Genomic DNA, 27,069 nt, shown 5'->3' on the forward strand with positions numbered 1-27,069 from the left:
GGAATCAAATCCGTGAGGGAATTGACTTTCTGTTAGTCTGTATTTTCACAACATTATGATGAGGCTTGTATAAATGAGTATAAAAAAAATGAGGCTTGTACATTTCTGGCTTGAGGAAATTTTCTCTAAGATATTTTTAAAAATTTGTTTTTAATTTTTTTTATTTGGAAAAAAGGGTTGAAACACATATTTTTGTATTCATTCAGTTCAAATTATTATTGGGTGCAAAGAAAATTAAAAGCTGCGCAATGGGTCACATTTCTTCCAACATCATCAGCGCCACAGCGAAACAGATCGATCGTCTTCAAATAGCATCAAACGGAAGCGTTTCATCCATCGGTTCAGATGTGAAAGAAGTGCGTCTGCTGTCATATTCGATTTTTACAATTTATAAACGGTTTAATTTTTATCGATAATTGTTCAATAGTTTCACAATACCAAATTATTTCTGGCTAGAGTGAAAAAACAGTGGCTTGTATTTCGAATCTACAAAGATCCGACCTTGAAAATGAAATAGAATCTCCATACTGCTAGAGAGGTAAGTGGTTTACGTCGTTCAGTCAGTGAAATGTTAACAGAAAGCGAATAATGAGCGATTGAATGATTTTTTTCGAAATTTTTGTTTTTATATTTATTTTTAGCAATCATAATCCAGCTGTATTCTTTAGTAAACAATTACTGAGTTTTCAATTGTTCCGTCGAGATTAGCAGAAATAACTGCGCCACAGTTTTTAGTTTTATAGAAACATGGCATGTTTTCCTATTTTACCGAGGCTTTGGGGTCAATTAGATCTCGAAATATTTTTCAAGTATTTTGTACTTTTACTGAATATACAAAGACAATGTAATAAAATTATTTCAAAATGCAATTAACTATCGTTCAAATTTTGGAATACTATTTTAAATTTTTCTAATTAATTATATTTTGTTAATTTTATATTTCATTTATTTATAATTTTATATATACATGCACGCATTGCTTTACAATCTAAAAAATATCCAATTGTATAATGAAATAGTATTTAAATTCTGTGATATGTCATTTTTTTTTGTTGCTTATAAAAAATTGCTTTTCAATTATAATTTTTCTTTTATTACATTGTATGTTGAAATCTACTGCCTTAAAATTTAATATTTTTCGATTTCAGTTTGTCAGTTTCAGTTTACATATTAAAAAGAATAAAATATATATATATTTTTTTTTTGAGAAAAGAGTTTGAGACTTGTACCGCCTAAAGTCCTTTACAAGGCTCAATTCGATCTTGCTTTTGACGATTTCCAGAAAATATTATAAAATATTTTTTCTCTGTTTCAAACTATTTAGAGGGTTTCAGGCAGGTAAAGCTTTTCAGATTTTTTTTTGTTGCTGAAATTTTATATTAAGAAAATGCAATTTGTTCTTTTATAAAAAAAAGGTATAAAAAGGAAGGAAGATGAGTAGATTCTTTCGTGCCAATCATGTCCCATCGTGCCTTTTTAAAGAATAATGACATTCAAATTTCCATAAATCGGACAGCTTTAGTGATTGATTTCTTTGATTGGAGAGCAATTTTTGTGTATTTAAATATTTGCGCCTAAAGAATATTTTATTAAATATGATTCACAGGGCAGAGGATATATGTAAAAATTTAAAATTCTTAATTTATCAGAGCATTTATTGACACAAATTACATAAAAAATAATTATTTATTTCATTTAGACAATTTTGTTAACAGATGTTTGTCTGCTACAAATGTTTACAAATTAACTGTTGGGCTCTGATTAGAGTAGATATCTTTTATATTTATTAAGTCGTATTTGCCCTAAATAAAAATGTTTTATTGAATGGAGTCAATTCACGGTCACGTGTCAGGTACCAAACAAACCGTTTCAGTTCAATTTTCAACCGTTCTGCGCATGTCGGGATGTCTGCCGATAACGTTGATGAAACCATTGTTTAGTATATGTTACGCTAACCGATCAATTATTAAAAACTTCTGGTTTTTTTTAAAGATATTATTTTGAATTATTTTCTCCAAATTTTCGTAGTTATATAATTTTATTTCTTATATTAAAATTTTAAGTAATATTTTCAACGGAATTATTGTTTTTGCATAATTAATTAACGTCGCTTTTTAATTCGTTTGGTGCTGCTTTATTCTTTCCTTTCCCATATCCTCCCCCCCATTTTATCCAAAAGATACATTTTGACAAATGACTATGGCAGTGGTTTTGAAAAATTACATATATTCTTTTTTTTTTTACATATTATTTAAATATTATTGAATGTTGAATCTTATAAATATAGTACTTTTTAAAAATAAATTATTACTCTTAGATAAGTTAATATTTTAAAGCTTACTAATAAAATTATTATTTTTTTTCTTATGTAATGATTTTTATTAATATTGAGACATTGATGTTTTCATTTTCTCAGAGGAAAGAACATGAAATTCAAATTAGTATATATTGAATAAATTATGTTTACGATTTCAAATTATGAAATATAAAAGGTATAGATACCTTTTTTTAAATCTATGCAACTTATGAGAATCAGTTATTTAATTTTAATTTTTAGAGATCATTAAAGGGAAACAAACAAAATTACAGTTTTATATTTTTTATTTACACATTACAATATATATATATATATATATATATATATATATATATATATATATATATATATATATATATATATATATATATATATATATATATATATATATATATATATATATATATATATATATATATATATAGATAGATAGATAGATAAGATATATATGATAATTATTTAAAAAAAAGGTTATCAAATGGATGTTTCAATGTAATCACTAATTCAAAAAACTATTTATCAACATTTATTTTTCTAGACACTTAGAAAAAATATAAACACAGTATGACAAGAATGTCAATGTAAACGATGAAATCAATTTTATTCAACAGAAACATTCTAAATACTAAACAACAGTTTTTTTTATCACGAATAAAAACATTATGTTGAACAATATACTTTTAGAGCAGAACATTTATGAAATTTTTTTTAAATGTTAAAGTTACATTGATAAAAATTACATTGAATGAATATCATAAAATAAAACATACAATACAGTAAATTTAATAAACAAGAATAAGGTCATGATATATATATATATATATATATATATATATATATATATATATATATATATATATATATATATACAGAGAGAGAAAGAGAAATTAAATAGGATATAAAGAGAAGTTGAAAGAAACACTTTTATGCTTTTACAGAATTTTATTATTCAAAATTGATATGTTAAAAAAAATAGAAAAAAAAAGTGAAACATGCATGTAGCAATGAAGTTGGGAATAAAAATTATATAATAAGTGCTTATATGGAAATTGATTTTCAATGAAAAGACCTGTATTTATTAAAATAGAAATCACTGAAGTGCACAGTGTTATAACATGATATTATGATAACAGTCAATTTCAGTTTAAATACAATAAACTATTGACATTTCATTTTTAACAATAGAAAAGTTGTTTGATATAAATTCACTGTGAATCCATCACAAATCTGCAAATGTAATTAGAAAACTAGTAATAATGCTTTCTGGAGCCATCCATTTTGCTCTTTTGTTATTAGACATGATTACCCAGCAATAACTGAATTACTAAAAGATGAAGAAAACTTTAAGGTTCATAATAAAAAAGTGAAACCTCATAATGCTTTTTATTATAATGCCAAAAACTAAGAATCAAATGCAAAAATTATTTGACATTTAATTAATGGTTTTTATACTTAACTAATTTATATACTTAATTAAATGACATGTGTTTTCAAAACTTAAATATATATATAATATTTCTTATATATAGCATTCAATTTATCAAATTAAGAGCACGTTTAATAAAATACATCAAATATATATATATATTATAACAGTCAATAAGAAAATTCAATTTTCAGTAGTTAGTAAAGATTTCACTTATTAAATAAATCTTTAAGAAATTTATTCACTTCCACCTAAGTTTCGCATTATAGCAATTATTATTTTTGCAGCAGGAGTTTGTTTACTTACATTAATTAAATTTAGATAAGATTTTTCAGAAAATACAATGTAATATTCATGTAAACATTTTAAAACCTTCTAAGCATATTCAAAATGATCAGAAATTTCATCAAATGTGAATAAAGTGAATTAGAAATGCTCTCACGATTTTATTTGATTGTTTTTGTAGGCAAATCGCTTACAAAATTCTTTTTTTCGAAGAATTTTTCTAAAAAATTACTGAAACATTTGCGATTACTGGAATTCCATTTACGATTTAATAAATGAACACACACTGAATGAATTCTTCAAAATGATCGAAGTATATCACCGACTTTGAAGGCTTGAAAAAATCTATACCAAAGGTACAACACTAGGCAGGATTGTTGAAAGGAAGATAAGAATACATTTTATCATGACAGTCACTCTGTGTTTCGCATTAAAGCATGCATCCATCAGCACACCAGTATTTCCTCTTTTAACACATAATAAGAGGGAAGAAAATGACTCAAAAATTATAACTCCAAATGTAAACAAAAAAATCCGCTTCATACTCGGCGGAGAACGTTAATGGCAGACTAATCGATGAAAGCGGTGCGGATGAAACTTAAATGCCATGCGCGGATAGCTCATGACATGTGACTTTTACGTCACATGAATTGACCCTATTGGTAATATAGGTATTATAAAGTATCATAGCAATCGTTTCCTTGCATTTACTCTTTAGAAAATATCATATTTTATATTTATTTCATTTCATACAGACACGGCCTGAAAATTACACTTTTAAATATTTAATATGTTTAATTTCCAGCAGTATTTAACTTATTTTTTAATTTGAACTTTTGTTAATGTGATGGCAACGCGTTTGCATTTCATTTCTATTTTGTGCAAAATAAATTGTTGGAAAATATGATTAAAACATTTTTTTAGAACTTCATTAAAATGGAAATTTAACTTCTTGGTTAAAACATTAGCATCATTGAACAGATTTTTTTGTACTTCAATATGATGTAAAAATCAATTTTTCGTTATCGCAAAGAAACCCCGAAATTTCGCTTAGATTTTAATTAAAAAAAGATAAATAATAATGAATATATGTGTGTGTGTGTGTGCGCGCGCGAGCGTTCTACTTAGGGCTTGAACATTTAAAAAAAAAAAAAAAAACTGAATTTTATGAGAAATCAGAGAAATTTATATTGAATAAATCTTTTATATACGGCGTAAATTAAATATAAAAAATAATTCTGCCTGTTCATAAGAATACAGTGCTAAATTATACGACATTCTGAAGTGATATATAATTTTTTGGTTTCAGCAGGAAAGTTGTCTTATTTATTGAAGTTTTATTGCATCCATTTAAAATACAAATTTATATATTAAAGGAGATAACAGAAAATTAAAGAATTATATAGTACAATGCACTGGATATCGTAAGGCTTCTATAATAGAATTAGTTCTATGACTACCAAAATTTGAAGCTTAAAATATTTTGCTACAGAAGCTACTGAGAAATTAGGATACTTTAAATGTTTCATTGAAAATTTTAGTGAATATTGCTCCTGATGGACCAGTTAGTCGTCAATGGGGGCTAGTACTTAATATATTACAGAAAAGTAATTTTTTAAATAAAATAAATATTATGATTTAAATATTTCTTGCAACGAAAAAAAAACAACTTCGGATGATTGGAAATATTTATTCGAAAATAGTTATTGGATCAAACGGAACGAATAAAAAGTGAAATAAATTAGAGTTAAATTTTGGCATAAGAGAATAGTATTTGTATCGTATGATAAAAAGTTTTGTTTCTTTATTTCTAAAAACACATGCATATTGACCTTTCCTACTTGTTTCTTCTTTCTCTTATGTGAAGCATAGAAAAAAAAATATTGTAATCATTAAAAAATTTGAACGCAAGATTTTGACTATTTCTACGTTTTAAACTTCCCTCAGTTCGAAAAACAAGTTTTTGGTATTATGTCTGTGACAAAGATAAGCAGAAAACACTTTGCGATAGACAAATGAAATTTGGTATATGGTTTGTGTATCAAATGTATGGATTTATATGTTCAAATTACAGTAAAAGTCCGTCTGTCTGTCCGTTCGAATAATAATTAACGAAAAAGAAGAGAGCTATGTAGATAAAATTCAATATACAGCATTAGCATGTGTAAGGTTTTTACATCACCTTTATAGATTTGTATCAAATTTTCTGCCAAATCCAGTACAAGTCAGTCTGTCTTTCCTTTCCAAATAGTAATTAACACAAAAAACTACAAAAAGAAGAGAGCTATGTAGATAAAATTCAATGCACAGAATTAGAATCTATAAGTCTGAACACTTTTCAAATTTTGAGTCAAATCCAATAAGCGATTGACCGTCTGACGCTTTCTATTTTCTGAAGCATGTAAACGCGATAACTCGGAAACGCAGTATCTTAAATATATCAAGAAACTATCATTCCTAAAGCAATCATTATGAAATTCATTTAAAAAATATATTTCCTGAACTAAAAAAAAAGAGAAAAATGATACATTGTATTTAGGGAGCACTATTGCTGCTACAACTAAAACACAAATGAACTTAACCAAATGAGAAATAAATATTAAATTTAATGCAAAAAAAAAACACAAATAGAAAGATATGATGAATCCGGACGGAAGCCTTTCTAAAGTGTCATCCTCAGGTTTTTTCTGTGAGGAGTCTGACATTCGTCCACAAAAATTGAACCTTCGTCACTCGAAAATCCCAGAAAGTTGAGGTTTTTGAGATAAAATAATTATCACAAAATGAAAGAGAATACATTACACAATAATAAGCAGAATTGTTTCCAAATTTTTAAATCTAAAGAAGATAACAGCAAAATTGCTCTAAACCAAGCAACTAAAAGACCATAAGACACAGAAAAAAATCCCTGGTTTGAATCCCTGCGTGAGTGTGACTCTTGAGAAAGTCTTCAGGCCGGATTTATCTTATCTTTCTTTTTGGTTCTTTTTACATTAAACTTTAGATTTATTTCTAATTTTGTTAAATATATCAAATTATGTATGCGATTTTTTTTACTATCATTGCAGTTTTGCTACAAACTTTTGTATTAATCGGTTGAGAAAACCATGCGTAAAATACAAAAACGATTTTTGGATACTGTGATACATTTAAAACATGCTAGGGATTAGTTGCCCGAAAACACGATAAGCTTCACACGCTAGACTGATTTAAAAAGTTGATCTTATGCTAAAGTTTAATATTTTCTAACTATTGTACTCAAATGCCACGGAAGGCGTTCATTTCCAAGCCTGCATTCACATTTTTTTTGCCGGGGATAGAGGAGAGTACCTTTTACAGAGTATGCGAGAAGGTCTCGAAAAGACCATGGCTACTAGTTTTAAGGAAGCCTTTACTGAAAAATTACAGCAATGATTTTTTCAAATTCAGGATATGATAATAGTATTTTTACAGGATATCTATGGTCATATTCCTCATTTCACAATATTCTGACCGAATTGTATCAATTGCTCTGAAGATGTCTTCGGTTGTGAAATTTTCATCTATGTGCTTTTTTTCTTGAAGGAACACTGTCAGATTTTTAACGGCCTTAAACATAACTGAGTGTCTTCATAAATTATAACAGATACAGATTGTAGAAAGTACAAGTCTTATCAAATTGATGAGCCATTTAATCTCTTATTCAATTTTGTCTGCTGAAATATATTATTCTGTTACAAATTTGTAAATATTTTGTATTTTTATTCTATTTCTGTGGAAATGTTTCAGACGAATCAGACTTTATGCGTTAGTGCCCTCAAATGAAGGATCGGTTTCTCAGTTTGCAGGGTTGCCTCTTGGCGATTAAGTTTTCGACTTGCCACCAATTAGGTGAAATTGTTTTCGATATTGCTGACATTCCATCAGATTTCGTTCAAGCATTGAAGATATATCAATAATATTTCGATATTTAGGTGAGTTATCTGGAAATCAGTGGAATAATGCTTACGTCATATCTCGCGAAGGCTGGGTATAAATAGGACGTGTGATAGGATAAGTGGGTAGAGACGAGTTGACTGAGAACAAATTTGCTCCTTTTTGAAGTCTGTTATTCTGTTATTAGTTGCCACTGAATTAAGCTGTTCTGAAGTGGGTAATTGTAATATTTCATCCGTGTAATGTCCTGAATTTCATAAAATTTTTTTGAAATAAATATTTTAGACTTTTAAAGGACTGTTTCTTCAACGACAAACAAATCGAAAGAATCTCGAAACCATATTAATATCACAAAGTTTTAAACCAAAGGCATTCTACTCCAATACCTTCTCGCATACTCTCTAATGAAGGTGTTATTCCTATTGCTTTTCTTAAAACTGTGGACCTTTGGAAAGGGCACAAATACGTGGTATGGTATTTGGTAACATTAAAGACACCAATTTGATCTTTGGCTTGAATTAAGAGTTTTTGCTAAACCTTAAAATGAACATTTGGAGACTTTCTTGCAGATTAATCCCTCATATTTAGTAATAGGTACCCAAAAATCCAATTTGTATTTTAGAGATTCGGTGTTTACACCCATTTGGACCTAAATTTGATATTGAATTGCGATTGTAGTTACAAAATAGCATATATATGTTTAAATAAGTTTATTTCTGAAAGTACTGACAGACAGTTAATCCCTTTACGGATTTGATTCTAAATATGATAGGTTTCTAATGTTTATTTATTAAATCGATTCACCAAATTATATGCATCTAACTCTCTTTGTTTTGTGGTCGTTGGTGCTTATGGCATTTCAAGTAGTGAAATCCGCCAACTAGGGATTGCAATACCGAACCAAAATTACAATACCGGTATTCGGTATTTTTTAGACCTTAATACCGGGATACCGGTTTTAATACCGGTATTAGAAATTTTAGAAAAAGAAAGAAAATACAGGTGTTTTTTTGTTTTATTTGCCAGTTTTATTAGAAAGGGTAAATATCACAAAAATTAATTTGTAATTTATAAATTATAACAATATATAAAGAATCACAAAAAAGTAAAGGAACAATTTATTTATTTAGATCACAAAAAACTGTAAATATCACTATTCAGTCTGTGGTACTAACAGAAATTTTTGAAATGTGATCTTAAAATACATAATGCATCGATTGTACTGTCATTAAGCCTGAAAAGTAATTTTGTGCAAAAATTACTAGCTGTCGAAAACGCTCTTTCGGCATCTACGATAGTTAGTGGTACTGTTAGCAATGCGCGATATACTTTTTCCAAGTATTTACCTCTAAATCCCTCATCTTCAAATGAATCGATTTCTTATCGGATGGTTTTGGATATAGCTGATTTCTGTATTGCATTTTGGTTAGTTGAAATTTTCTTATTTATCGCTAATTCTAATTTTTGTTCAAGAGACAATTCCTTTTCACTATCGACATTAGTGTCATCATAATCTTCGATAACTGAACCGAATTCTTTTGAACGTAGATAGGTTGTGGGTAAAAAATGTTAAGAAAATTTAAACTTAATCAGATTTGAATTGGTTATTTTCATTTTCATTTTTAAAATCATTATAATTATGTAAATACCATAAGACATTTTCTATTTCGATATGCCTTTCTTCTGTGCGATTTTTCAATGTAATATATAATCTTCAGATAGTGTTGTGTGCTGTTCTAGTGTGATATGTGCTCTTAGGAGTAAACGGTTCCAACGTGTTTTAAAATCTAATATTAACATATATTCTGTTTTATTTTCAGTTAGTATGTATTTTAATAATATGTCATCTTTTACAGAAGAACGTTTAAATATCTTAACAATTTTTCGAACTTTATAAATTATAGGAAGCAATTCTTCATGGGTTAATATTTCATCATCATTAGCAATATTGTATTCAACAGTTAGTTACATTGTCATTATCTTTATTGTTAATATCACTCTCACTCTTACTCTCTTCAAAGTTGGAATCCGAAGTTTCTATATCCACAGTATTTGGATTTTTCTGTTCTTTATTTTTTTTGTTATAATACATTTATTATTCCTAACTGAAATCCATGAGCATAGCACAACTGCTGATTTGCACCAATCACCTTTTCAATTTTTTCCATAACTGTTGCTCCATCAGTCGTTATGGATACAATTTCTTCTTTCAGGGATAATCCATGTTTTGCTAATTTATATTTAAGCAATTTATTAAACCATTAATTAGTTAATTTCACCCGTTAGGGAGACATAAAAACAAAAACGTATACTATTTTGCTATGTTGACGATCCCTGAACATAGAGTGGAGACAATTTTAAAAATTTCTAGTAAATACCGAAAAACCGGTATTTAAACTTGTGAATACCGGTATTACAAAATTGTACAAATGGCTCAAAATACCGGTATACCGGTATTGCAATCCCTACCGCCAACGAAGTCAGCGATTCTAAGCTGAGTTTTAGCATCTCCTGTTTCACAGCGCCATCTAGAGTCAACAGTGCGTCTTGGCTACTCATGCGTCACCGCCCTTGTGACGGAGTGGACTCCATTCATGCATTTCATTCACTCTTCCACAGATGGTAATTTAGACCTGCATCAAAAAAAATCACCTTTCATTAATTGAATATAACATTAATTTCTTTGTAAGCAGTTTTTAATACTAAGAAAAATAGCATAATATTTCATTTATTGCTACTTTTTGAAGAACTGGTAAGTTACTTAACAACAAATTAATTCCACAAAAAAAAATCTGAAAAATACTTCAAGCAAAATAAAAAGGAATGAAATTTTTTTCACTCAGTCTAATTATTATTTAAAAATAACATCAGGCATTTTTTAAATAAAAAAGTTATATACATTTTTATTCATTTATTTAATGCACACAAAGTATAGGAAAAAAGTATTGTAATCTTTAAAAAATTTGAACTCTAAATATTTGCGCATCTCTAAGTTTTAAACTTCTCTGCCTTCGAAAAACCCATTTTGGCATTATGTCTATTTGTCGATCCGCCTCTCTGTGACAAAGGTAACTTTAAAAGGATTTGAATCAGTCACATGAAATTCGGCATATGGTATTCACACCAAATATGTAAAGTATAACTACAAAACAAGGAAAACTAAATGGATAAAATTCCATGCAAAGTGTAGAAACTTATCAAATTTGGAATCAAATCCTTGAGGGAATTGATTTTCAGTTAGTCTGTATTTTCACAAGAATATGATGAGGCTTGTGTAAATGAGTATAAAAAAAATGAGGCTTGTACATTTCTAGCGTGAAGAAATTTTCTCTAAAATATTTTAAAATTTTTTTTTAATTCTTTTATTTGGAAAAAAAGGTTGAAACACAAATTTTTATATTCATTCAATTCAAATTATTAATGGGTGGAAAAAAAACTAAAAGCTGCGCAATGGGTCACATTTCTTCCAACATCATCAGCGCCAGAGCAAAACAAGATCGATCGTCTTCAAATAGCATCAAACGGGAGCGTTTCATCCATCGGTTCAGATGTGAAAGAAGTGCGTCTGCTGTCATATTCGATATTTACAATTTATAAACGGTTTAATCTTTATCGGTAATTGTTAAATAGCTTCACAATACCATTTGATTTCTGGCTAGAGTGAAAAAACAGTGGCTTCTATTTCGAATCTACAAAGATCCGACCTTGAAAGTGAAATAGAAAGTGAATAATGCTGTACAGGCAAGTTGTTTACGTCAGTGAACTGTTGACAGAAAGTGAATAATGAGCGATTTCATAATTTTTTTCGAAATATAAAAATAAAAATTTCGAAAAAAATTATGAAATCGCTCATTATTTGCTAATTATGAAATCGCTCATCATTGCTAAAAAGAAATATAAAAATATTTCTTTTTAGCAATGATAATCCAACTGTATTCTTTAGTAAACAATTAGTGAGCTTTCATTTGTTTCTTCGAGATTAGCAGAAAGAACTCCGCCACATTTTTTATTTTTATAGAAACACGGCATGTTTTCCTATTTTACCGAGGCTTTGGGGTCAAATAAATCTCGAAATTTTTTCAAATATTTTGTATTTTCACTGAATGTACAAAGACAATATAATAAAATTTATTTCAAAATGCAATTGACTATCGTTTAAATTTTGGAATACTATTTTAAATTTTTCTAATTAATTACTTTTTGTTAATTTTATATTGCATTGATTTATAATTTTAAATATATATGTACATACAGCTTTACAATCTAAAAAAATATTCGATCGTATAATTAAATAGTATTTAAATTCTGTGAAATGTCATTTTTTAATTTGCCTCTAGAAAATTGCTTTTCAATTATAATTTTCTTTTTTTAATACGTTGTATGCTGAAATCTACTGTCTTAAAATTTAATATTTTTCAATATCAGTTTGTCAATTTCATTTTACATATTAAAAAAAAATAAAATATATTTGATTTTGAGAAAAGAGTCTGGCACGTGTATCGCCTAAAGTCCCTTATAAGGCTCAATTCTATCTTACTTGTGATGGTTTTCAGAAAATATTAAAAATATTTTTTCTCTGTTTCAAGCTATTTTCAGGCTTTCAGCCAGGTTATGCTTTTCAGAATTTTTTTTTGTTGAAATTTGATATTAAGAAAATGCAATTTGTTCTTTTATAAAAAGGTATAAAAAGAAAGGAAGATGAGTAGCTTCTTTCGTACCAATCATCTCCCATCGCGCCGTTTTAAAGAATAATGATATTCAAATTTCCATAAATCGGACAGCTTTAGTGATTGATTTCTTTGATTGGAGTGCAATTTTTCTGTATTTAAATATTAGCGCCTAAAGATTATTTTATTAAATATGATTCACAGGGCAGAGGATATATGTAAAAATTTAAAATTCTTAAGGTGTACGTACACACTAGATTTTTTTTTTAAAGTTTAACTTTAATAATCCAGAATATATTTTTTCACAGTAGGTCAGTAATATATGTTTAAACTCATTTCAGTGAGAAAAAAACCATATTACACTTATTATTAATTAATTAAATAATATTTAATGAGCTAATCATCATATTTTTTGAAACATGATATCTTAAATTCTAATTTGTACAGACACACAATTCTAGTGGGTAATTATGCCTAATATTAGTATTCATGTTGTCTGAATCAATCAATTTATAAAAATATTTAATTTTTGAAACAATTTTTTCCTCAATGATGAATACATAAAGCGTTATTTTTTCTGTCATTTTAACTTTTAAATATCTATTAAAAATTTATTTCTAAAATATAATTTTGATTGAGGCTCAAAACATCCACTGTTTCATACAGATTATTTTGATATTTAAATAATTGTATTTGGTTAACTTCTTGTTGAATTATGATTGTTTAAATGAAGCAACATAATGGAAAAATATCGTTCTTCATAAAATGAGTTTAAAAAAAACGCCGAAACTAGAGTTTTTAATGAAAGCACCTCAAGAAAAACAATTATAACTCGAGAAATAGTCAGAATATTGACAACATCTTGGTATTGTTTGAAAGCTGAAGATTCAGAGAACATAGAACATTTTGAAGCAATAAAAAAAATATTCGATATTTTGAACTATTTTCGAAGTTTCAAGTGCGTACGTACACCTTAATTTATAAGAGCATTTATTGACACAAATTATATAAAATATAATTATTTATTTAGACCATTTTGTTAACAGATGTTTGTCTATTACAAACGGTTTACAAATTAGCTGTTGGGCCCTGATTAGAGTAGATATCTTGTATATTTATTAAATTGTATTCGCCTTAAAAAAAACTGTTTTATTGAATTAGTAATATAGGTATTTTAAATATCATAGCAAACTTTTCCTTGCATTTACTCTTTAGAAAATATCATATTTTATATTTATTTCATTTCATACAGACACGTGCTAAATATTACACTTTTATATATTTAATATGTTTAATTTGAAGCAGTATTTAACTTATTTTTTAATTTGAGCTTTTGTTATTTATAAATTTCACGTTCATAATTTATAAATTTCACCATCGGCGCGTAATGTGCTCGGGCAATTTATCTTTCATTTTTATTTTGTGCAAAATAAATTGTTGAAAAATATGATGAAAGCATTTTTTTAGAACTTCACTAAAAAGGAAATTTAACTTCTTGGTTAAAACATTAGTATCATTGAATAGATAATTTTTAAAATTCAATATGATGTAAAAATCAATTTTTTGCTGTAATATTTTGGGAAGTTATCGCAAAGAAACTGCAAAATTTCGATTAGATTTTAATTAATTAAGTGATAAATAATAATAAATATGTGTGTAAACTTATAATAATAAATATGTGTGTACCATTGAAGCCCTAAGTAGCGCGCGCTACTTAGGGCTTCAATGGGATTAAAGAAAAACTGACTTTTATGAGAAATCAGAGAAATTTATATTGATTGAAAGTTTTAAATACGGCATAAATTAAATATAAAAAATAATTCTGCCTGTTTATAAGAATACAGTGCTAAATTATACGACTTTCTGAAGTCATAAATAATTTTTTGGTTTCAGCAGGAAAGTTGTCTTATTTATTGAAGTTTTATTGCCCTAATTTAAAATTGAAATTTACATATTAAAGGAGTTAACAGAAAATTAAAGAGTTATACAGTACAATGCACTGGATATCGTAAGGCTTCTATAACAGTATTAGTTCTATGACTACCAAAATTTGAAGCTTAAAATATTTTGCTACAGAAGCTACTGAGAAATTAGGATACTTTAAATGTTTCATTCAAAATTTTAATGAATATTGCGCCTGATGGACTAGCTAGTCTTCAAAGGGAACTAGAACTTAATATATTACAGAAAAGTAATTTTTTAAAGAAAATATATATTATGATCAAAATATTTATTGGAACGAAAAAAAAACTTTGGAGGATTGGAAATATTTATTGGATGAGATGGAACGAATAAAAAGTGAACTAAATTAGAGTTAAATTTTGGCATGAGAGAATAGTATTTGTATCGTATGATAAAAAAATTTTCTTCTTTATTTCTAAAAACACATGCATATTGAGCTTTCCTGCTTGATACTTTTTTCTCTTATATGAAGTATAGAAAAAATATTATAATTATCAAAAAAATTCGAACGCAAGATTTTGACTTTTTCTACATTTTAAACTTCCCTCAGTTCGAAAAACAAACTTTTGGAATTATGTCTGTGACAAAGATAAGCAGAAAACACCCCGAGATAAGGTTTTTACATCAAATTTATAGATTTCTATCAAACTTTGTGCCAAATCCAGTAAAAGTCAGTCTGTCCGCTCTTTCCAAATAATAATTAACAGAAAAAACTACAGAAAGAAGAGAGCTAAGATAAAATTCAATACACAGAATTAGAATCTATAAGTCTGAACACTTTTCAAATTTTGAGTCAAATCCAATAAGCGATTGACCGTCTGTCGGTTTCTACTTTCAGAAATACGTAAACGCGATAACTCGGAAACGCAGGGACTTAAATATATCAAGAAACTATCATTCCCAATGCAATCATTATGAAATTCATTTAAAAAATATATTTCCTGAACTAAAAAAAAAGAGAAAAATGATACATTGTATTTAGGGAGTACTGATGCTGCTACAACTAAAACACAAATGAACTTAACCAAAAGAGAAATAAATATTAAATTTAATGCAAAAAAAAAACACAAATAGAAAGATATGATGAATCCGGACGGAAGCCTTTCTAAAGTGTCACCCTCAGGTTTTTTCTGTGAGGGGTCTGACATTCGTCTACAAAAAATAAACCCTCGACACCCCGAAAACCCCAGAAAGTTGAGGGTTTTGAGATAAAATTAGTATCACAAAGTGAAAGAGAATACATTACACAATAACAAGCAGAATTATTTCCAAATTTTTAGATCTAAATAAGATAACAGCAAAATTGCTCTAAACCAAGCAACAAAGAGACCATAAGACACGGAAAAAAATCCCTGGTTTGAATCTCTGCCTGAGTATGACCATTGAGAAAGTCTTCAGGCCAGATTTATCTTATCGTTCTTTTTGGTCCTTTTTGCATTAAACTTAATATTTATTTCTAATTTGGTTAAATATATCAAATTATGTATGCGATTTTTTGACTATTATTGAAGTTTTGCTACAAACTTTTGAATTAATCGGTTGAGTAAACCATGCGTAAAATACAAAGACGATTTTTGGATATTGTGATACTTTTAAAACATGCAAAGAATTCATTGCGTAAAAACATGATGAGCTTCACACGCTAGATTGATTTAAAAAGTTGAGCTTAAGCTAAAGTTTAATATTTTCTAATTATTGTACGCCAATGCCATGCAAGGCTTTCATTTCCTAGCCAGCATTCACAATTTTTTTGTCGGGGATAGTGGAGAGTACTTTTTACAGAGTATGCGAGAAGGTCTCGGAAAGACTAGGCTGCTGGTTTTGAGGAAGCCTTTACTTAAAAATTAAAGCAAATTTGCAAATAAAAATTAAAGCAAAAAAATTTTGACAGACGATATTTCTTGAGACAAACAAACAAACTTTTATTGCATTATAAAATATCACATCGACACAGACTATGAACACAAAAAGAAAAATCTGAATCTTCGTCTAAGCATGATTCATGCACCTCAGTATCCTAATATATAAATATGAGTGCTTCCGCTTTTATATATATAGTGAAAAACATTTGCATAACATTTGCATAAATAATCGGAAACATCATTTCACTTCATTTGATAAAATGATTCGAACCTCGTTCGAATCATCAACACGCATTCGGATGGAAAGAAACGAGCATCCTATTTTTGATAACAGATTTTTTCAAATTCAGGATATGATAATAGTATTTTTACAAGATATCTATGGTCATATTCCTCATTTCACAGTATTCTGACGGAATTTTATCAATTCCTCTGAAGATGTCTACGGTTGTGAAATTTTCATCTATGTGCTTTTTTTCTTGAAGGAACACTGTCAGATTTTTAACGGCCTTAAACATAACTGAGTGTCTTCATAAATTATAACAGATACAGATTGTAGAAAGTACAAGTCTTATCAAATTGATGAGCCATATAATCTCTTATTCAATTTTGTCTGCTGAAATATATTATTCTGTTACAAATTTGTAAATATTTTGTATTTTTATTCTATTTCTGTAGAAATGTTTCAGACAAATCAGACTTTATGCGTTAGTGCCCGCAAGCGAAGGATCGGTTTCTCAGTTTGCAGGGTTGCCTCTTGGCGACCAAGTTGGCGATTTGCCACCAATTAGGCGAAATGTTTGGCGATATTGGTGACCTTCCATCAGATTTTGGAAGTTCGAGCGATGAAGATCTATCATTAATATTTCAGTAGTTAGGTGAGTTTTCTGGAAATCAATGGAATAATGCTTACGTCATATCTCGCGAAGGCTGGGTATAAATAGGACGTGTGATAGGGTAAGTGGGTAGAGACGAGTTGACTGAGAGCAAATTTTCTCCTTTTTGAAGTCTGTTATTCTGTTATTAGTTAAGACTTTTATTCTGTTGTTTATTCTGTTTTATTCTGTTATTCTGTTGTTAGACTTTTAAAGGACTGTTTCTTCAACGAATAACAACACTAAAGAATCCCGAAACCATAACAATATCACAAAGTTTTAAACCAAAGGAGGTCTACTCCAAAACCTTCTCGCATACTCTCTAATGAAGGTGTTATTCCGATTACTTTTCTTAAAACTGTGGACCTTTGGAAAGGGCACAAATACGTGGTATGGTATTTGGTAACATTAATGACACCAATTTGATCTTTCGCTTGAATTAAGCATTTTTGCTAAATCTTAAAATGAACATTTGGAGAAATTCTTCGAGATTAATCCCTGACATTTAGTAATAGGTACCCAAAAATCCAATTTGTATTTTAGAGATTCGGTGTTTACACGTATTTGGACATAAATCTGACATTGAATTACGATTGTAGTTACAAAATAGCATATATATTTAAATAAGTTTACTTCAGAAAGTACAGATAGACAGTTAATCTCTTGACGGATTTGATTCTAACTGTGATTGGTTTCTAATGTGTATTTATTAAATCGATTCACCTAACTCTCTTTGTTTTGTTTTCGTTGATGCTTATGGCACTTGACATAGACAAACCCGCCGACGAAGTCAGCAATTCTAACCGGAGTTTTAGCATCTCTTGTTTCACAGCGCCATCTAGAACCAACAATGCGTTTTCGCTACCCATGCGTTACCGCCCTTGTGACGTGGTGGACTCCATTCATGCATTTCATTCACTCATCCACAGAACGTAATTTAGACATGCATAAGAAAGAGCAATCCCTTCGCACCCAATCCCCCCTGTGGTTTTCTTCTTCTTCAACATGGAGGTCTTTGCGACTACCAAGATTTGCATGTACACCAGCCAGAAACGGAGAATTTTCGGCTGGTGGTGTTCGAACCTCAGGGATGCAAATCCAACGCCCTACATAGACAAGCTACTCCGGACTTCTTTGCGTTGTAGTTAACTTACATTCGGAAAGCTGGGCAGACAGATTTTGTCTGATTCGATATCGCTCTAAATTTCAAAGAAATCCTAACAATTAGTAAAAAGATCGTACACGAAATTTTATCCCTTTTAAGCAGTGTATTAATTGAGTTATCTTCATCACGCGTCGATAGACAGTCAGACAAACAGATAAATTTAATGCTTTATTTGTTTATTTTTTTTTTTTTTTTTTTTTTTTTTCATTTTTCGGCCTTGAAGTGGTGTATAATTTGGAGATTCGGGCAAAATCTGGAGATTTTTTAAGATATGAAAACTTCAGCCTACATACTGTGAACTTCTAGATTTTTTTTTTATTTTGCTCTCACAGAAATTCAGAACAAAATAGAATGAAATTATCTTCCTTAACAGTATTTCCTGATTTATTTTTACTGGTTGCATTTGCTGATAACTAGCCTCAATTCAGCTCTTGCTCTTAATATGTATTTAATGCATATTTTTGCATATTAGCCGAGATTTTTGCAATTTTTTTCTAAAGCTAAATTATGGTGATTTGTTTATATATTGACGGTCCAATCTAACGAAAAGCTATCCTGCCACAAACAAAAATTTGCTAAATATCTCCAAATATAGTATTTATTTATTTAGCTTATATTTACATTAAAGTATGTGTTTACGTCGATGCAGATACTTTTCAACACAATTTATAAAATAGTTATATTTCTGAATTTATTCATAAAAAAGTTTATAAAAAACATTGGTTGAACCGAAATAAATCAATTAAATGAAAAAGATGTTTTAAGATTTGGATTTTTTAAAAAAAAGTTTTCTTTATAAAAACAAATTTTTCTTTTTAATGCATTTCTTTATAAAAACAAAAATCTTGTAATTTATTGGTTTATCAAAATTATTTACTGAAAATTTTGCAGAAAGTAATTTCGAACGGTAGTTAAAGTAAAATTTTCTTTTTTTTCTCTCTCTCTTTCGAATTATGAAGCATTAAAATAAATATAGAATTCTTTTAAATGAATAGATTATTTATTCCAGAACTCTGGAACTACAGAATATATTGAGAAATTATTCTATTAATTTTTAATCAAAAAATTATGTATTAGATTTTAATTTATGAGTTTTATCTTATAAAAATTCTGACAATGATTAGAATTTGAGAAAAAGCATTTAAAAATGTGAAATATTAAAAAATATGTATATGGAAAAAAACACCTCTATCTCCCAAAAAATAAACTTGGAAATAAAATCCAAATGTTATAATAAATATCACTGTTAAATATTAAACAGTAAAAAAAAACCACATTAATTTCATCAAAAATATATTTTAATAAAAAATAAATATACAAATAAATTAATTAGCAAAAAATTCAAATTTTAATAAAAAATTACAATTTTGCAAAACGTTTAATGTAGTCATCTACTTTAATTTAAAAAAAAAATAAGTTTGAAATAAAATGAATCATTCTTTTAATTTAAATGTGCCAAAATAAGAAAATAACAAACTATCATCGATAGTTTGAAATTAGCTTTATATAAATTTTTGCGCCAGCTCGATTTTCAAAAATATAAAAAATAAATAAAATGGCACAAGAAATAGAGCTAGCATAATTGCAAGAGATAGTACACAAGGTAACAAATGATTGGGAAAATTTTGCTCGCTGCAGAAAAGATTACAAGAGTTAAATGATCTTTTTTTGACGTCTGACGTTTCACTTTACAGCGACTTGACTCGAAAATATTCCTTCTATTTTCCTTGTTAGGGGATAATTTCTCCTTTTGGCGACATATTTATATGCCTAATGATTTTTTTTTCTTCTTTTGGCCTTTTAATGGGTTTTGATGGATTCTGAATTTTGAATAAATTTTTGAAGGAGAAAAACGTATTCATAAATTATACACATATCCGCTTATATTTGGATTTCGTCGCCAATTTGTTTACCAGAAATATTATTTATATTCGTTTTCAGATTATTCGTTTAGATATAATTTTATTTCCGTAAATCCGTCAAAATGTTTGACATTAAAACCTTTTATTTTAATTACCTATCCAACTATCTATATTGTGTACATGAATTTTTATAATGTGTACTCAGTGCTCAGAACTGTGTCTCAGATGCATCTTACAAATTACACCTGTCATGGCTTTCATAGACGATGTAATGATGCTTTTAAATGAAAATATTTCTTTAAAGCAAATAATTATTATCTAAATAAATCTTCTCATCTTTAATGGGGCTCTTGCATCTACCCGATGCCTTTACAGCAGTCGATTCAATATAAAGACGCAACGCTTGCTAAAAAACAGACCAGAATAACTTTATTTTAAAAACAACAAAGCATATACATGGAAACAATTGCTAGGCAACGGCGCTATTTAAAGACAACAAAACATATGTACATAGAAACAGTTGCTATGTAACGGCGATATTTAAAATCAACAAAACATACGTACATAGAAACATTTGCTAGATAACGGCGATATTTAATGACGACAAAACATATGTACATAGAAACAGTTGCTAGGTAACGGCGCTATTTAAAGACAACAAAACATATGTACATAGAAAGAGTTGCTAGATAACGGCGCTATTTAAAAACAACAAAACATATGTACATGGAAACAGTTACTAGGCAACGTTGGGATTCAATTCATTTCAATTCCCAACAGCTGTCTAATCTGTGAGGAAACATTGTTAGAGAAACGATTGTAAGTTAAAATTTCGTTTTAATCTTATGAGGATAGTTGCAAATAACTTTTGCTATATTTTAAACAACAGTTTTTTTCCTAGTTGAATTTTTAATGTTGATTCCTGTAGGGCTCAGTGTAAAATCTTAAATTGTCGGAGGCCTCCAAACAGACTAAAAAAAAACAGACTTGGTTTCAAAAGGGATATTAATGCAACTAAATTAAATTAATGTTGATTGTTGCTATTGCAGAAGTTTTTTTCATTAATTAATTTCTTTACAAAAATACCAATAATCGTGCATATTCTTTCTTTACAGGTAGAGAGACATTGCAGCGAACAGATGGAAGAGATAGAAGATTTTGAGGAATTTTATTACGAAAACGAGGACTATATGAAGCCTCCCCAAAAGTTGGAAGATCTGATGAATCAAGAAAAACATAATATTAAAACTAAGGTTATTGACGTGGGAGATAACTGTATAGAAATTATACGATTTCCTGATCTGCCAGAAATAGCGATGGGGTTTGATCTTAACAGCCTGCACTTGATGTCGCTTCAAGATCTTGCTATGAGAAGATTGGCTGTACAGTTGTGCTGTCACCGCAAAATGCTTGCGTATACTGTGAAAAAAGATTCAGAGACGCGACGTCAAAAGGAACACGAAATAAGGATGTACGGTTTGTTAAAAAATCTTCTACCTGAAGTTCCGCTTCCACCATCCATGAAACACGAGTTATTCAGTTTAATGAAATCTGTTTCCAGAGAAATTATAAAATGGTTGGACCTCCATGAAAATTATTTAGGTCCGTGCAACCTAAACGAAATGGAGAATTTGGTACAACTGTGCTGGACTAGCTTGGGGAATGTGGATTATCGGGAAACAGTCGCAGCACTCATTCGCCAAGAAAAGCTGGACGTGACACAACGTTACAATCTCGCTTGCCTGTATTGCTTGGAAGAGGACATCAGAGAGCTTTGGCGAAAGATGCCCGAAAAAAGCAAAAACTCCTATTATGATGCCAACCCTGCGAATATCAAGCAACCAGATTTAGTTATTATTTGGACTTTTATCTTAAAAGGAAAAATAGATAACTTTCTTAGATACCTTGAAGAAAAAGGAAATTCCCACCCCTCCATTAATCACTTTGGGTTCGAAAGTGCTGCAACCGGCGGTTACAGAACGGCTGCTCAGTACTTTTATGAAAAGTTAACGTTCGAAGAAAGAGAAAAAGTATTGATGAAAACCGCCATGTCTGTAGCAAGCCTACGTTCAAATGATTATTACTTTTACATGGAGGAACGCCAACAATTAGGTGACGTTTTGTTCTATTTGATGTCCGTGATGCAGCCGTACGAGCAGAAGATCTTGCTTTGGTACTACCCTTGTGAGACCTTGAAGTGCGTGCTGGATTGGCCCAGGCAAGATGCCTTTATCGAACTTGCAAAATCCGCATATCCTTTCCTTTCATTACACGCTTACATCCGGGTGCTTTTCAATCTGTCCCGAAACAATTCCTCGGGATATAATTATTCGAAATTATTTCAAGAATTTTTTATGCTCGGTCCCTTTGATTTCAATTTGGAGATGACATACTACAAATATATTTTGCTAGATTTTTTTCAAAGTTACGACATGGAAACTGTCAAATTTATTTTGAAACATCTGGAAGCTCAGGGAATAATTGATCCTATTTTGGATTCCACAAGCAGTTTCACTCACTACGAACTATGCAAACCGTGTGAATGGGATTTGATGAAATTTTTCATCGAAGAGGTCAAACTCTATGAATCAGAGAGACGGAGAAATGCGAAATTATTGAGTGAAAGTCGGAGATTACATCCGGAGAAGAAAGAAAACCAGCGTCTCATAGATGTCAAGAATAACTCTGATCTTGAGATTCAAGAAAAAGAAATAAATGAACCGATGGCTGTAAAAAAGCTTTTAATGCCTTTAAAAGCAGTGTACGATAATTTTATTAATTTTCTTTTTCAATAAGTACCATTCATGCCTATTTTGTAAATTATAAATTGTATCATTGTTGTGTGACATGGCAACGCAAATTCTTTACATTTTAATGCGGCGATTTTTAAAACTGTTTACATATGAAACCTAAAATTTGATTGTAAAAATATTTAAATTTTACCATAAATTTAATTTGATTCTGTCTGGAGGAATCAAGTTCTTTTCACATTTTATTTGTTCTTTCCAAGTAATAAATATAAAATTATAAAATGTGTGTCTACACATTTGATGTTTGGTGCATGTTCGTGTATAGATGTTTACTAATCTTTATATGGATTATTTCGAAGTTGTTGATGTTAAAACGGTCAGAGAAATTTAGTGTGTGATTAAAAAAATTTTTAAGATGCTGCTTACTGTTTTAATTTAATTCTGTGAATAGCAATGAACTATTTGACTTCTCTGCTATCAACAGTTTATATTATTCGTCAAACCCATTGGGTGAAGGAACTAACATAAACAGTAAAAGCAATTTAAAACGCATTTAAAGTGCACTAATCATCTTTCGTAGTTCTGTATTTGTTAAATTTCAATTGAATTTCTTAAGCATAATCTGATATTTCTGATGTTATCAACAAAGTATATTAAAATATCATAATTATAATAAATATACAACACTATGACATTTTAGAAGTCTTGAAGCTATTCTGTTCATGGAGTTTCCCGACAAATCAAAATCACATGACATCACATTTTCATGAAAACTTTGCCACCCATATCCTTTAACATCCAATTCCACTGTACCTGTGGTGCATTAGTGAATTTTTTACGAACAATCATTTCCTTAGCGCGCTTGTTTTTATATTGCCCTAATGCAAGCTCAAGGAATAATTATGCTGGAATATTATTTATAAACTTTTTTTTTATTCTATTACTAGCTGGTACTCGGCACGTCGTTGTAGAAATAATAATAAAGAAGAAATAATTTTGGAAATATGGTTTGAAATTTGAAATAGCCATCTTGTTTCATTAGGAATAATAAAAAAATGACAATTATTTTCTTGTCGACATTGATTGAATTTGGATGATACATGAAGGACAATCTAAATAATATTTATTCTATTTTTTGACATTATTATTCAAGTATATTTTCCCGTCTTCAGTAAAAACAAATGAAATTCTTGGCTGGCGTCTCACGAGCGTCCAAAATCCAACGGGCCATTAGATCATACTTACTGATGTTTAAAGTAGTAAGTATTCAAAGTTACTGCAATCGGATAAACGGTATGTCAGCGCATAAAATATACGAACAAACAACAACAGATGTTTATATATAACATTTATAATTATTTATTATTATTATATTATTTATTCCATTGTAATTATTTTCTTTAATCGGTTATTTATATCCTATTATTCTCTTTCTGCTTATATATTTTTAGAATTAGAAGTTGCTCTGTGGAAATTTGAGCAAAACCAGGAGCATATATATATATAAATATTTTTCGTATGCTTTTCTAATATTTTCTTGGAAAAGCATTAGGCTGAATGTCATTTTCTTGGAAAAAAGAAGAAAAATTATTCAAAAAGCTAATGAAAGTATAATTTGCAGAATGGATGCTAAGCCAAAAAGATCCGCAGGCAGATCGATTGAAAAATACCAGTATGGTTGCCAAAAAAACTGTGATTATAATGATAATAGCAAAACATGTGATTATAATATAATTATAATTATAATGTGGTTATAATAGTAATTGTAATGTGATTATAATAGTAATTGTAATGTGATTATAATTATAACAAAAGATGTAATATTAATTCCTGTGATTAATAATTAAAAAATTCAATATTATCATATAAAAAAGATATGATTAATTTTTTCTTTATAATACTAATAGTAATAATTTATTTATAGTTACCGCATAGAAGTAGACAGGATGATGGATTGCTTATTAATTGTTTTTTTTTCTTTAGATAATTCGGTTTAAGAACGAATCGCAAGCACAAGAGAGAATAAATATTGAATAATGTTAAACCGCTTGAATGTCAGCTTTAGAAGCATTGAGGAATTCTGGGATAGCTGAAGACTTTTCTGCCTTGCTCCTTTTAAACTGAAGAATTTTGAAAATGTTTTCCTCTTTATCTATATATAATATTAACAATTTTATTAAGTTTTCCCATAATTAGAATTTCTTGCATAAATGACGCAAAAATCATTAACTTTTAATTTAAAGATATACATACAAAAATTTTGGAAAATCTGAATAGGAATAATACTGTTTTTAACGCGCTATCGAAAACGTCGTTTACTAAACAGTTGCACAAAACTCGTAAGGTACCTATCTTAAAATAAAGTTTATGTTTTGTATTATGCTAATTTCATTCACTTTATTTGAATTCCAGATTCTACGCAATAAAGTTGATATTCTTAACAAAAGTAAGAAGCTAATAACCCTTTTTTAAATCGACATCTTTTTTTTGTGGAATATTACAACAGCTTGACTACTTTCATTAAACTAAAAAAAAAAAATGTTGTAACGTTGCCCTTCACTTAACATTTTAAATAATAATAAATTAAATTTCTAATTTTAAATGATTTTTTAAAAAATAATTTCAACCATATTTATCAGTAATTTTTCTCGCACGAAATAAAAATAAAATTTAATCTTCACGAGAACGTCATCCAATCATGGGAAAAAATTAACTCTTCTCAACGAGTTGCCATCACATTAACAAAAGCTTCGATTAAAAGATAAGTCAAATATAATTGCAAATGGAATAAATATAAAATATAATTTTTTTATATAAATAAAAAAATTTATTAATTTTTTATAATTTTTATATATAATTACATATAATTTAATTATTACATATATTTATATAAATTAAATAAAATTTATACATATATTTTTTTTAAAAAAAGTAAATGCAAAATATAACATTCTCCCACCCTGAATTTCAAACAATTCAGAAACACATATATAACAGCTAAATATATTTTCTGAAATTTCGAATTTGTGAAAGAATTTTCACCACTTGAGTCTTTCAGGAATTTTTACAAATCGACCAGATCGAGTAATGTTAGATACTCTGGTATCCTTCACTTGAAATAATGCCGGGTTTACACTTGGCCAGTTATAAGACGACAAGTAGGCAGCGCATGCGTAGAAAGAGACTGATTTATGTTTTCCGCAACTTCATAAGATAGATTCAAGCATTCCATGCTTGGCCATAAATTGCCGTTTTTTCATTCCTGAATGGTTCTTTTTTCACTGCGTATCGTATTAAAATGATAGATGTTTACTCAAAGAAACCTGGTAAAATAAAGATAAAAAGCTCAACATACTTAAATTTGTAAAACTATAGAAAAGAAATGGCAAATAAAATTAAAACAAGCACATAACCTAGCATCAGACAGAACAAACAGAAATAATCTATAATAAGTGATTAATTTCTTCTCGCCAAAAAAAAAAAAAAAAAACGCCTAATTCTACAAACACATGCGCAGTAATTAAAAATACAATACAGCGGCTTGTAATTGTCCCATCAGGACAAATACTTGCCATCGACCGAACAGCATTTTTCAGCCTTTATGCGCATGGTTGCTCCTCTAGATCTTTACCGGGATTATTGATATCTTTACTCGAATCGACTTCAAGAGGATAAATCCTTAGAATCGTGCATAATAAAGTAAAGTGTGACGTCTTCACTTTTATCAATCGTACATGTTTATCTTTTCTAGGTATAAACCCAGTTATTACTCCAAGAGGCCATTCAATTCTCTTGCCATTATCACTTCTAATTAAAATTACCTGACCTATCTTAATCGCATCAGATATTCTCCTTTTAGGTGTTTGAAAGAGAATTCCAAAATATTCCGGTCTGAATCTATATTGTAAATTTTCATGAAGCATTTTCTGTACCTAAATCTTCTATTTAAATCTGTTTGCTTTATATTTTCAATATCTGGAGCA

At 28.8% G+C, this 27,069-nt stretch overlaps 1 protein-coding gene across 2 annotated transcripts; it reads left to right on the forward strand.

Annotated features, from left to right (window-relative positions):
- Positions 1 to 332: 332 nt before the first annotated feature.
- LOC129957546 (uncharacterized) lies at positions 333 to 23,239 on the forward strand. 2 transcript variants are annotated; one of them, XM_056069900.1, is made up of 2 exons: positions 333 to 538; positions 21,452 to 23,239. In XM_056069900.1, the coding sequence occupies exon 2, from the start codon at positions 21,476 to 21,478 to the stop codon at positions 23,129 to 23,131; it is 1,656 nt and encodes a 551-aa protein (XP_055925875.1). In that variant the 5' UTR covers positions 333 to 538; positions 21,452 to 21,475; the 3' UTR covers positions 23,132 to 23,239. The 2 variants fall into 2 exon arrangements, with proteins under 2 accessions (XP_055925875.1, XP_055925876.1); XM_056069901.1 differs by having other exon boundaries at positions 21,456 to 23,239.
- The last annotated feature ends 3,830 nt before the right edge of the window (positions 23,240 to 27,069 follow it).

The sequence above is a fragment of the Argiope bruennichi genome, chromosome 11, assembly GCF_947563725.1.
Source record: "Argiope bruennichi chromosome 11, qqArgBrue1.1, whole genome shotgun sequence".
Lineage (NCBI taxonomy): Eukaryota > Metazoa > Arthropoda > Arachnida > Araneae > Araneidae > Argiope > Argiope bruennichi.